General features: G+C 37.6%; 1 protein-coding gene across 1 annotated transcript in view; it reads left to right on the plus strand.

The window, feature by feature from the left end:
- VAV3 (vav guanine nucleotide exchange factor 3) overlaps positions 1-13,666 on the plus strand; it is a 450,109-nt gene that overhangs the window by 193,642 nt on the left and 242,801 nt on the right. Inside the window, exons 3-4 of the mRNA XM_021000329.2 lie at positions 5,117-5,175; positions 8,985-9,050. Coding sequence (XP_020855988.1) covers positions 5,117-5,175; positions 8,985-9,050 — 125 coding nt within the window. The remainder of the gene's footprint in view (positions 1-5,116; positions 5,176-8,984; positions 9,051-13,666) is intronic.

The following is a 13,666-nucleotide window of genomic DNA, read 5'->3' on the forward strand; positions in this document are numbered from 1 at the left end:
ATGTCATGGAAACATTGAACATGAACTTGGACAGACTTTGAGAAATAGTGGGATAGAAGGACCTGGAGTGCAGAGGTCCATTGGGTCATGAAGAATTAAATACAACTGAAAGACTGAAGTACAATTGTAACTATTGTGCAATAAGATGAAAGTTATTGCAAACTACAATATAGTATTTCCTTTTCTCTAAGTTTAATTCACATTGAGTTTGCAGCCATTTCTTCATCTTTATTATTGTATTCTACCTTCTAGCCCCATCCAATCTGATCCAATTCAACAAACGTATTAAGTGCCTACTGTATGCCTGGCACTGTACTAAGTGCTGGGCATTTGCTTAATAAAAAGACAGTCTGTGCTCTCAAGGAGCTTACAGTCTAATAAACCCCCATTAAGATTAGGGGTAGCAATGATGAACAGACTGACTTCAGAAAAACCCTGGAAAGACTTGTATGGTCTGATGCTGGGTGAAGTGAGCAGAACCAAGAGAACATTGTACACAATAACAGCCATGTTGTACGATGACTAATATTGATAAACTTAACCCTTCTCAGCAATACAAGGATCTAAGACATCTCTGGAAGCCTCATGGTTGAAAATGCTATCCACATCCAAAGAAAGAACTACGGAAGTTGAATTGCTATTTTTTTTTCTCTTTTGTTGAGTTTTGTTTCCTCTTTCTGATGGTTCCTTCTGCTGGTTTTAATTTTTACTTATAACATCACTAATGTGAAAATGTTTAATAGGAATGTAAATGTATAGCCTATATCAGATCATGCGCCATCTTGGGGAGGGTGGTGGGGAGGAAGGGGAAGAAAAAGTTTAAACTCAAAAGCATATGGAAGTGATTGTTAATAAATCAAAATAAATTAATAAAATTTTAAAAAAAAGATTAGGGGTAGCAACTGGACCTGTGACCTCAGTGGTATAGGTGTAACATTCCCAGGTGAGGAAACTCTTATCAGTACAGATCAACACATTTTCTTTAACTTTTATCCTTAAAGAGTTGACCTAGAACACTAAGCTGTGGAGTGCCTTGCCCCAGGGTCTCATAATCAGTATATGTCAGAATCAGGACTTGAACCCAGATCTTCCTAGTGCAGCGGTTGTCTTTCTATCTACTATACTACACTGCCTTTCCCAATCCTCCAAACCCCTTTAGAAAAAAAAAATCTAACATTCTTTCACAGATTGAATATCTTGTTAAGTTGAAAAGAACACTAGATGTTGGTTCAAATCTAGGCTTTGCTGTGTACTAGCTATGTGTCATTTTTTTTTCAGGTCTCACTTTCCTCATCTTTAGAATAAGGAGGGGGTAGGACTGGATGAATGTCTATGGTTTCTACAAGCACTTCAAGAAATCCAGGAGTCTTATTTTATGACTTTCTTTTGAGTCAGAGAATGAAGCTTAAATGGTTTATCTGGCCTTTATCAGCACATATGTGTCAGAAGTTGTAGTAGGACCAGCACTTAGCACATAGTAGGCACTTAATAAATGCTCATTGACTACTGACTGACTGACATACCCATGCTGACATACACTAACCACATGGCCATGCTTTTCAATGAAAAAGAAAATCAACAAGTATTTGTTTAAAGGCCTACTATGTGTCAGGCACTGTGCTAAGAACTGAGGCCTCAAAGACAAAAACCAGCCAAATCAAACAAACAAATGAAAAATTCAGTCCCTGCTCTCAAGGAGCAAACTTTCTATTGAGAACAAACAGCATCTAACAGGAAGTGGCATTCCCGATTAACTTGAAAGATACCTAGATTTCTGTCAAGTGAAAGTAGTAAGGAAGCTCATTTTAGGCAAGGGAGACAGCTTATGCAAAGACAAGAAGAAGGGAGAAATGGAATGTTATTGCATATATTGGGAATAGCAAAGGGGGAGTTTGGTTGCAACCTCCCAAACAATTATGTCACACTTCTTTAGCATGGGTAGCTTTTTAAACATAACAAAATAAAATCCCAACAATAGTTATATACCAGAAGACACAAGAGAAAAATCGATCAAGTTTTATTTAGGGAAATAATTATAATAGGTAGTTTGAGCAGTGTGTGGCATTAGTCTTCCATCTGTGGGAAGTTATTGCTGTCAGCTTAATTTAATTAGAATCTCAAGGAGTTAACGGAAAAGAGAAAGGACAGAAGTGATCACAAGACCTTAAAAACAATCAAATTTGAACAAAAGTAAGTAGGGAAAGAAGGATCTGTCCCACTGAATTTAGCAAGGGAGTGGGGAAAGTGTGGATGACTGAATGACTGAAGAGACATTTCTTCCTCTCATTCAGCAGTGAATGTTCATGATAGGCTGATCTCTTTCTGTAAACACAAGTGTGACTTTTTTTTTTTGCTTAAACCCTGCCTTTGTTCGCCCACATGCAACTTCTGTTGATGCCACTTGAAATGATTTAACCTTCGACATTTTAAATTCCCCAATTGTGAAATGGAGCTAATAATAATGCTTGATTTTTTCCCCCCCAGAGGCCTTGGATGCTTATAAATGGTCTGTAATAACAGTGACACTTAAAATGTTTTCTCTTTAAAACAAAGTATCTGAAAATAGCAGTCTACATAGAGAAGAGTTTATTGCCATTTTGATCACCGTTTTCCAGAATGGCCTACCTAGCCCAAGAGAAATAAAGTAAATCTTAACCTCTTTTTCCAGTTTTTGTAATTATACTTATAATCAGAAAATTTTTGAGCTTATTCACAAATGTGAAGGAAAAATGTCTTTCATCTTCAAGTTGGATAATTAAAAAAAATCTTTTGGACTGATTCCATATTTATACCTTCTTAAACTCAAGTACTATACTCCCTTTTTGGTGATTTAGTTTGTCACTGCAGCCTTTTTGAAAGAATATATCTTTTCTATAGCTAGTATTCAGGATTTCATATTTTATATATTATAATACATTATGTTATCTATATTATTATATTTATTATATATTGTCATAATTAGAATATATTATATTTCAGTGAAATATTCAGAAACACAATTATTTAACAATGATACAATGAAAAATGTTGGATTTAGAGTAACAGGACCTGTGTTCAGGTCTTTCTCTGACATTTAATCCCTGTGTGACTTTGGGAAAGTCATTTAACGTCTCTGGACTCTGTTTCCTCATCTCTAAAGTTAAGGAGTTGGGCTAGGTGACATTACCTTCTAGCTCCAAAGCCTTGTTCCTGTGCTCTATGAATGATCCTATGACCATATCAACACAAAGATTCAATGGTTTCCCTGGTTCCTTTTTCTTTTGTAAATATTTGCATAACCATGTTCTTATCTCACTGGGAGAGATCATATTTGATCACATGGGACCTGAGGATCCAGCATTATTTTTGGGACTCAGCCTGTTCAAAGTTCACTGATTGCCAAGATTTTGTGCTCATGGACCTTAAAGAACAACAAATACAACGTTTAAAAAACCACATTGAGTAGACTTTACATATTTGGCTTGGCAATGCTTATGTTTAATGTTTGGACCAGGATGGGGGGAGAGAGACAGAGGCAGAGAGGCAAATAGAGAGATACAGAGAGGCAGAGACAGAGAGACAGAGATACAGATGGAGACTGGCAAAGACAGAGACAAAGACTGAGACAGAATGCTGGATAATGTACCAGAGCTTAAGGGAGTGCCGAAGAGCTCGTGTTTAAAATTACATTGCTATTGTGGCTTTTTCCTGATTCTCATACTGCACGTATTTCTCATGTCACCCTTTTCCCTCCCTGCTCCCAACTCACTATTTTGAAGAATATTAAGAAATAACCTTTGGAGAAGAAGTTATAGAAGTCTAGCATCTGCCTCAGCAGGCTTTCAGAGATGCCTACACTTATTAAGCAGAATTAAATGATAAAACAAAACTAATATTCTATGAAATGGCTCCCTCTGCTGGTTATTTATATGAAGAAAAGCGATGTTTTCTATTTTTTTTTTCTGGGGATGAGGAGGAGGGCATGATAGGACTGGATAGTGGAAACTACCAGGTATTGGCAGACACCCTGCTTTTCTTACAGGTGGTAGTAGAATCAGCCACTCTGTGGCCGAGTGCCAACGTTAGGCCAGGAAAATAATGTGTGGCCTTCCCTAATGGCCTTATAATTGAAATGACTATATTTTCTGAAACTAAAGTTTGGAATGTGTAGTCTGACCAAGTAGATTCCTTTTGTGGAATATAAGTACTTCCAGTAAAATATATGCCCCTTGATGGCAGGAGTTGTTTCATGTTACCATCTAGACTTCTAAGTGTTTTTGGCAAATCTGATACTTTTCTATTTTTCATTTCAAACTATAGATGCATTATATTACATTTGTGATCATTTTTTTACTCTTTGGTGATGTGGGTAGCGATGGGGAGAATATTTGTATTTTTTTGTCTGTCCTTGTACCTTCTGCTTAAACACTTATCCTGATGTGTCTATACGAGGCTTTCACTTTTCAGTCATGAAAAAAGAGAAGGTGGTTTTTAGGAAGATGGTAGTGCATAATGACAGAAGAGAGGCCAATCCCATTCCAATGACCACTGTGTCCTTAGGAGAAAGGGATGAGAAGTAGCTTCACTTAGTGGATAGAATGTTGGAATAGAAGTCAGGAAGACCATTGTGGTATAGGGGAAAGGATAATCAATTTGGAGTCAGGGAATTTGGGTTCAAGTTCTGCTTTGGGTCAAAAGACCCAAAAGACTCTGGACCTCATTCTTCTCATTTGTAAAATGAGGTGGTTGGGTTAGAGGGACTGTGGATTCCCTTCCAGCTCTAAATCTCTAAACTTGGTTTTAAGTTGATGCTACCCGTAGACCTATAACTAGAAGAGACCTTAGAGGTTTTAAAAGTCCAAATCTCTTTTTTTAAAACATGAGAAAACTGCAGCTCAGGGATTTTAAAGTATTTAATCTAAGGGTAGCCAAGGAATCACCTTTACTGGAAATCTTTAAAATTAGGCCTGATAGGCTTTTTAAAAATCCTTTAGGAGCCTTCAGATTATTCTATCAGACATTCATATTTATTTTATTGACCTTTATTGTAAGACTAAAAACCTGATCTTTTGGGGAACGAGGTACCTTAGGTTCTTTGGAAACACAAATCCAATGAAATCTTTTCTTCTTTCCTCAGGTCATAGAAACACTGTCAAGACTTTCTCGTACACCTATTGCATTGGCCACAGGAATTAGGTAAGCTTTATTGTTATGATGGTCCTGTGTCAGATCACACATGTTTTGTTTTCAATTCATTGAGTACATAGTAGGCAATTCTTCTCTGCTGTGGTCAACAGCTGTGAACTATATTTTAAAACATAAGTCATAAATATTTAATTAGGCAAAAATATATAAACATTTTCCATTTTTGGCCATTCATAAGCACGATATGGAAACCTTTATATTATGGGGGGGTATAGTGCTTAGTCAATGAAACACTTGACTTTAGTGCCCAAAATGCAGAACCTAGGATTGTTCTGTGAACTACTGAGTGTCTGCTGCTCAGAATTAATAAGTGTAGGGGTCTATCAGTACTAGGAGTGTTAGATTCAGAATTAGAGAATTCAGATCTTCTCTTTGTCACTTAATACCTATGTGACAGTGGGCAAATCACTTAATCCAGGGTTTCTTAACCTTTTTTCTTTCATAGACCCCTTTGGGAGTGTGGGGAAGCCTATAGATTCAGAATAATGTCTTTAAATTCATAAAGTAAAATATATAAAATTACAAAGGAAACTAACTATGTGAAATAAATTATAAAAAAAACATTAAGTAAAAGTTCACAGACTCCAGGTTAAGAATTCCTGACATCTCTACGGGTGTCAGATTCATCATATTTGTAAAGTGCTTAGCACAGTGCCTGGCACATAAGAGGCAGGCACTTATACTTGTACCCTTCCCTTCATTTTCTTTCTGCATCTGCGATATGAGAGGTTTATACTAGATCACCTCCCTAGGACCTATCAGCTCTAAATCTATGCCTCTATCATCTTCCTCCATTCTTCTTGATGGATTCTGGCATCATTTAAAAATAAACTCATACGTGTTCTAAGAGTTTGCCATAGTTCAACACAATAGTTATTAAATATCTTCTAAGTGTGCTGTAGTGTAATTAACTTTGTCAGAATCCATTTAAAGAACATAACCATATATGTATATATACACATAAATGTATGTCTTATGTACACATGAACATGGATATGTACATAATATAGACATATATGTCTAAATGTAAATAGAAGTGTGTATGTATATATATATATGTATGCGTGTATATATTATATATTATATATATATATGTGTATATATATATCTATATATATATCTATAATATATATATATATCTTACTTGAACATTCTGCCTCAAACATCTAAGACAGAAGTGAGCTAAGAGTTAGGGAAACTTTCTTTCAATTTAATTTAAATATATGTTTCTAACTGTTTCAAAGTTAAAATAGAACAAACAGAAAAACTAAGCTGTATTAAATGGGGAAGAAATATCAAAAAAAACGCTCTTTGAAGATGGGGCTTTTACCAAGCAATTGTTAATAGTATGAATATATGTTTTATTAGGGCAGGTATGTGGCACAGTGGATAGAATGCCACACCTGGAGTTAAGAAGACTCATCTTCCTGAGTTCAAATCTGACCTCAGACACTTATAAGCTTTGTGACCCTGGACAATCACTTAACCCTTTGCTCAGTTTCTTCATCTGTAAAACGAGCTGGAGAAGGAAATGGCAAAACCCTCCAGGATCTTTGCCAAGAAAACCCCAAATGGGGTCATGAAGAGTTAGACACGACTGCAACAAATGTTATATTGAGATGTAGGAACCAACAATTTCGTATAAAGACTGCTGGATTAGCAGAGTAGTTAGGTGGCGCAGTGGATAGAGGGCTGGCCCTGAATTCAGGAGGACTGGAGTTCAAATCTGGCCTCAGACACATAACACTTACTAGCTGTGTGACCCTGGGCAAGTCACTTACTCCTGTTTGACTAATTTTCCTCATCTGTAAAATGGGTTGGATATGGAAATGGCAAACCACTCCAGTATCTTTGCCAAGAAAACCTCAAATGGGGTCATAAAGAGGCAGATACTACTGAAACAACTGACCCATAACAAGCAACAACTGGAATTTAACAGTCCCTTCATTTTATTTATATATTTGAAAACATTATTCTGAGAAGGGGTCCATAGGCTTCACTAGACTTCCTGTCAGCCAGGAAACATTTATTAAGCCCCTGTTATGTGCCAGGCACTGTGCCAAGTGAATGGTAAACAAATATGAAAAAAAGAAAGTTCTTGCCCTCAAGGAGTTTACAGTCTAATGTGATAATTCAGAGTGACCCATGAAATTAAAAAAAAAATGTTAAGAATCCCTGGATGATCTTAGAGGTCCCTTAACTCTCCAAATCAATGATCCATGAGCCTAAATATTTGCCTAGCCCCCCCCAGATAAATAAATAAATAAATAAATAAATAAATAAATAAATAAATAAATAGCTACATTAAAAAAAAAAGACTGCTAGATTACTAGTGAGGACACCTAATTTTTAGCCTGCTTCTAACTAGTCATCATTCATTTATCTACGCCTCGGTTTCTGAATCAATAAAATATAGGGAATGGAGCAGATGATCTCTTTATAGTCTAAAATTCCATGAGTCTTTTTCCTGATTTATCAAAATAAACACCACAAACTCAGTGGTGCAATAAAGTAAAATTAAAATACACATGTGACTGTAACCAATTTCAGTTAGCATACAAAAAACAGCAAATGAAAGACTTTTTTTTTTGTGGAAGTGGCTTTAAGTTTAGGCAAGTGAATTAAGTCCTGGTGTGGACTTAACATGGTCTAAAATTCAAATCCCATCACTCTATGATGACTGTTTTTAGCTACATTGAGATTTTCTTGAAGCATATACTTTGAAAGTTGAGGAACTCAGTGAAGGCAAACCACTGAAAGGCCTGGAGAAGAGATCATGACATAGACCTTGTCCCTCATGTCAGAGAGGTGGGAAAATGAGTGGGATATACATTTATGTATAAGAAATTTTTGCTTAATTGTTTTTCTTTGTTACAAGAGAGGTTCAATGGCAGGAAGTGAGAGCAGTGTATGTGAGAAATGTAAAGACAAAAGATCTCATTAAAACGTAATTTATTAAAAATGTCAAGAAACTCAGCAATCCTAGCTGGTATTTCCTGAACTAGGAAATGCCAGCTGGTGGTTACGGGGAGAGCTGTATGTCTGTGACACAGTGGAAAGAATACTGGGACCGGGCTCCTGGCCCCAGCTCTTCTACTTCCCACCCGTGGGACCTTGGACCCAAGTCACTTTAACTTCTTGAGTCTCTAGTTTTTCCAGCACTAGACTGAGGGCATTGAACCAGATGTTCTCCCAGGTCCATTTCAACTCTCAAACTGCAGTTCTATGATCCTGAGCAAGTGATGCTACTGCAGACAGACTTGGGGATAGAAATCCTAAGTGCATTTAGAGGAGAGACTGCCACCAGCCACTGCTCCAGATGCTTAAATTGAACCTTAATGCATGGTGACATAGTGGCTAGAGCACTGGACTTCAAGTCCCACCTCAGCCATTTATCAGTTGTGTGGTTTTGGACAAGTCACTTAGACTCCGTCTGCCTCAGTTTCCCCATCTGTAAAATGGGGGAAAAAATAGCACCTTTCTCCCATGGTTGTAGGGAGGATCAAATGAGATAATAGTTCGTAAAGTGCTTTAAAACCCTAACATGCTATTGTTATTTATAGTGATGCTGATGATGCTTGAGCAGAAGCTTTGGATATCCTTAAGGAAAATTGAGTGCACATTCTAAGCAGCTAGTTGGCAGCAGTTATTGTGGGTACTTTGGGGGCATGCCTGAGGGAATATTTGCCACAGTAACAGAATTTGACTTACATAGTAACAGCACACATTTTATATTTTGTTAAAATTATATTCCATCTAGTTTTCTTCCAATTACACTTCTTTTTTTTTTCTTCCTCTAGACCATTCCCTACTGAAGAAAGTGTCAACGATGAAGAAATATACAAAGGCCTTCCTGACTTAATAGAGTATGTTATATTTAACCCAAATGAAGACCTCAGCCTTTTTTGTTGATTTCATTTTTTAGATGCTTTCTGATGGAGGATGGGATGATTTTGTAACTCACAACTTGTGGAGATGGACAGAATAGGGTCAGTTGTAAATGACCAAGAAGCATCAAACTCCCATGAATCAATTCAAACATATTGCATGGCTACTGTGTGCCCAGAACTGTGCTAGCTTCCGTGGGTGAAGTGGGGAGAACAAAAAGCCACATAAAGTTTATCCCAATGTCCACAAAGGTATAATTTACTTGGGGAGTCAACACTTGAACATGCAGATGAACACGATTAGAGGACCATGCAAGGTAGGAAGTAACGAAGAACAAATGTTTGGTGTTGGCACAATGAACAATGGATAGGAAAGATTTGCAGTCATTGTGGGCTGCAAGTAGGCAAGAAGGCTATTACTGGATAGTGACATATCTCTATCTAGATCCCCTTTAGGTAAATTGAGGCAGGAGATGCAATTATTATTTATTAAAATCAAGTCATTTGATTTTTCCTCCATTGTTTGATTCATATGTGACTCATTTATCAATTGATTTGTTAGCCAAACATTTTCTTATTAAGAACCTATTGTATGCAAGATACTTTGAGAAATACAAAGATTTATGACATAGTTCTTCCCCCTGGCAAGTTTACAATCGAATATTTATGATTGCATATACAAAAATAACTATAACAAATGAAAGAATATGTGGAGAACAAAAAGCTATGTATAAAGTAAAGGCTGTAGGAATTTAAAGGAATGAAGAACTGTGTGTAGCTAGAAAAGCTTCAGAAAATGGTGGCACTCAGGGGTGGGGAAACTGTGGCTTTGAGGCGCTTGGGTGTGGCCTTTTGACTGAGTCCAAGTTTTATATAACAAATCCTTTTATTAAGGGGATTTGTTCTGTGAAGTTTGGATTCAGTCAAAGGGCCACACTTGAGGACCTAGGGGGCCACATGTAGCCTTGAGGCCACAAGTTCCCTCCCCTGAACTAGGCTTCAGTGTTGGATAGGGCTTTTGGAGAGTGGAGATCAGAGGAAGGGCATAGGAAGTTGAGGATATTGCATGGGCATTAGCATGAACTCTCAGAGTATGTATGAGGAATGACAAATAATCTGGGCACTGTTTGCCTGATGGAAACATAACGTAAGTCCAGCAAGTAATAGAAAGCAAGAGAAGAACAACTCGTTGAGGCCATATCACAGAAGACTACAAATTTCAGTCTAAAGCGTTTGGATTTTGTTTGGTAGGCAATAGGGAACTATTGAAGATGTTTTGAGTCAGAGGTGCTACACCATCAGAACTGTACTTTAGGGAGATCCGTCTGGGTTTGTGTATAGGATGGTTTGTACTGGAAACTGGGATACAATTTAGGAAAATATAATAAGAATCCACTTGAGATAATACAGGCCTGACATTATTAATAGCCGTTGGAATGGAATGAAATTGAGCAGACAGAAATGACGGAATGAGACAAGGTTGGAGATGTGGGAGAATGGAAGGAGTGATAGAATGGGGATAGAATAGAGCCAAGGTGTCTGTGTGGCTTCTAGTCTAGGTAACAAGGAAAATGGGGGTGCCTATAATAAAAAGTTAGGGAAGTCATGAAGAGGAGATATTTCTAAGGTAAAATGATGAGTTGAGTTTGGTACACATTGATTTTGAATGGTTGTTTCTGTAGATATAAGTAGTTGGAGGTGAGAGAGAGGTTGGGTTAGAGATGAAGATTTAGGTAGGGATATTCCTTAGGAGAGCACGGTGTTCCATCTTCTCTTCTTTAAATGATCTCATGCAGCTTCCTGGAGTTCAGGAAGATCTCAGTTCAAATCCAACCTCAGAAACTCATTAACTATGTGATCTTGGGCAAGTCATTAAGTGCCATCTGCTTCAGTTTTTTGAGCTGTAAAATGGGGGTACCTCCCATGATCATTGTAAGAATCAAATGAAATATTTCATTTGTGTTGAGCATAATACTTGGCACATTGTAGGTACTATATAAGTGCTTCCTCCTCCTCCTCCTCCTCCACCTTCTTCTTCTTCTTCTTCTTCTCTTCTTCTTCTTCTTCTTCTTCTTCTCCTTCTTCTTCTCCTTCTCCTTCTCCTCCTTCTCCTTCTCCTTCTCCTTCTCCTTCTCCTCCTTCTCCTCCTCCTTCTTCTCCTTCTTCTTCTTCTTCTTCTTCTTCTTCTTCTTCTTCTTCTTCTTCTTCTTCTTCTTCTTCTTCTTCTTCTTCTTCTTCTTTCTCTTCTTCCTCTTCCCTCCCATAGTATATGAGAAATTATCCAGAAATTTTTCTTATTGAATTGTACATTTCATGCATTGATTCCCCTAGGTAGAAGAATAGGAAATTATGTTTATAAATGATTTTTAGAATTTAAAATCTTGGGGATAGAACAGTTCCTTGTGATGATAAGGGGTGACTATGCAAGTAGGTAGCTGAAATGATCATTGGACTTCAGGAGGTCAAAGAACTGTGAGGCCATGGCTTTGGAAGGTGGTTGTTGAAATCTATGAAAAGAAGAAAGGGCAAAGGGTAAAAAGGAAGATTGTAAAAAATCTTTTTGAAGTAGTTAAGGAAGAATTACTTGGCTTTAACAATGAGGACAGGGAAAGACTAACCTAAATTTACAGAATGGACTTCAAAGGAGATATGTGAAATAATAATTCAGAAGCTAATGTTCCTGAGTAATAATATAATAATCAACAATGGTCTCCATTTTTATAACACTTAAGGGCCATAAAGCACTTTCTTTACAACAACTCTGTGAAGGTTATCAGTGTGGTACAGGGGAAAGATCAACGGTTCTAGAATCAGAAGCCCTGAGTGCGAATCTTACCCTAATGCTTATTACTCGTGGGACCTTGGATAAATCACTTAGTCTCCCTGGGCATCAGTTTCATGTTCTGTAAAACATTAAAAGTTCAGCTACATGTTCTCTGCAGTGCTTTTCATAAGATCTATAAGATGTAAGATCTTATGATTCTATCAATAGGTAATATCAGTATTCTCATTTTTCATATGAGGAATCTGAGGATCTGAGACAGTAAGGGACTTTCCCAGGGTTACATAGGGCAGGGCAGGATTTGGCCGGGGTCTCCTGATTCTCAGTCCAATCTGTTTCATGACTGTGGTCCTTTCCTCTTTCCCCTGACAGTTGGTGACTGGGTGTGGGGGTGGAGAAGTGAGAAGGCATACTGTAACACATTAATCTCGGTGTCATTTTTTCTTATTTTTAGTGACATGGTTAATAAATGTAGCACCTTTTAAAAAATAATTTTCACATTTCCAAAGCCAATTTTGTTAGTTCATATCTAGAACTACCCTTTCTCCCTCCCTCCAATTTCCTTCCCCCACCCCACAACCCTATAAGCGATGCTGAGCAAGAGGAAAAATTTGACATCCATCAAAGTGGATGGTAATCTCATAATGTGGCTACTAGATTGAACTGTTAAAACAAACAAACAAACAAAAAAGTAAGCTGTTAGGGAAAAAATGTGTTATTTCTCATGCTTTAATAAATTGGTCCTGATCCTTTTGGGAGGATGAATCTCTTTTCTGCCTACCAAAGTCTAAAAGATGTAAGTGATGTCAGAATTGATTCTTAACTAAATTGTGGAAAATACTGAGGGGGTCTATGGTCATGATGCTCTGAAATGTTAGATTATCACAGAAATAATAATGGTGTATAGGGACTGGGATAGTGACAAGAGTATGATTTCATTCATACAAGGATGACCTCTCAGATGAGGAAAATCCTTCTACCAATGCAGGTCAACACCTTCTGTACAGTTTAGAGTCTTAGAGAGTTGCTTAGATTATTAAGTGGTTAAGTGACTTGACCTGGGTCACACAGCCAGTGAGTGTTGGAGATGGGGTTTGAAACTAGTTCTTTTTGCATCCAAGGCCAGCTCTATTATAATAATAACTAGCACTTATATAATACTTTAATATTTGAAAAGTACTTTACATATATTATTTCATTTGATCCTCACCACAAGCCTGTAAGGAAGGTGCTGTTATATCCTTATTTTATAGATAAAGAAACTGAGGCCAAAAGAGGTTAAATCATTTGTCCAGGGTATAGCTAGTAAGTGTCTGAGACAGAATTTGAACTCAGATCCTATTGACTCCAGGTCAAGATCTTTATCCAGCATTGTCGCCTTTATCTTTGGTGCCTGACTTTATATATTGCTTTAAGTCAGTCAGTCAATAGACATTTGTTAAGTGGTTATTATGTGCTGGGTATTGTGCTAAGCTCTGAGGATACAAAGAATGGTGAAAGGCAGTCCCTGATCTCAAGTTACTCAGTGTTTGTTAGAGGGGATTATATGCAAACAAATATGCACTAGAACTTAGGGGGATTGGGAAAGGCTTCCTGTGGAAGGTGGGGTTCTAGCTGAGACTTGAAGGAAGCCGGGGAAACCTGGAGGTAGAGATGAGGATGGAGAGAGTTCTAGCCATGGGGCACAGCCAGCGAAAATGCCCAGAGTTGGGCCATGGTGTCTTGTGTGTACATCAGCAAGGAGGCCAATGTCACAGGGTCACAGAGTATTGTAGGGTGAGGAAGAAGGGTAAAGGTGTAAGAAGGCTGGAAG

The sequence above is a fragment of the Phascolarctos cinereus genome, unplaced genomic scaffold, assembly GCF_003287225.1.
Source record: "Phascolarctos cinereus isolate Bilbo 61053 unplaced genomic scaffold, phaCin_HiC Scaffold_5;HRSCAF=322, whole genome shotgun sequence".
Lineage (NCBI taxonomy): Eukaryota > Metazoa > Chordata > Mammalia > Diprotodontia > Phascolarctidae > Phascolarctos > Phascolarctos cinereus.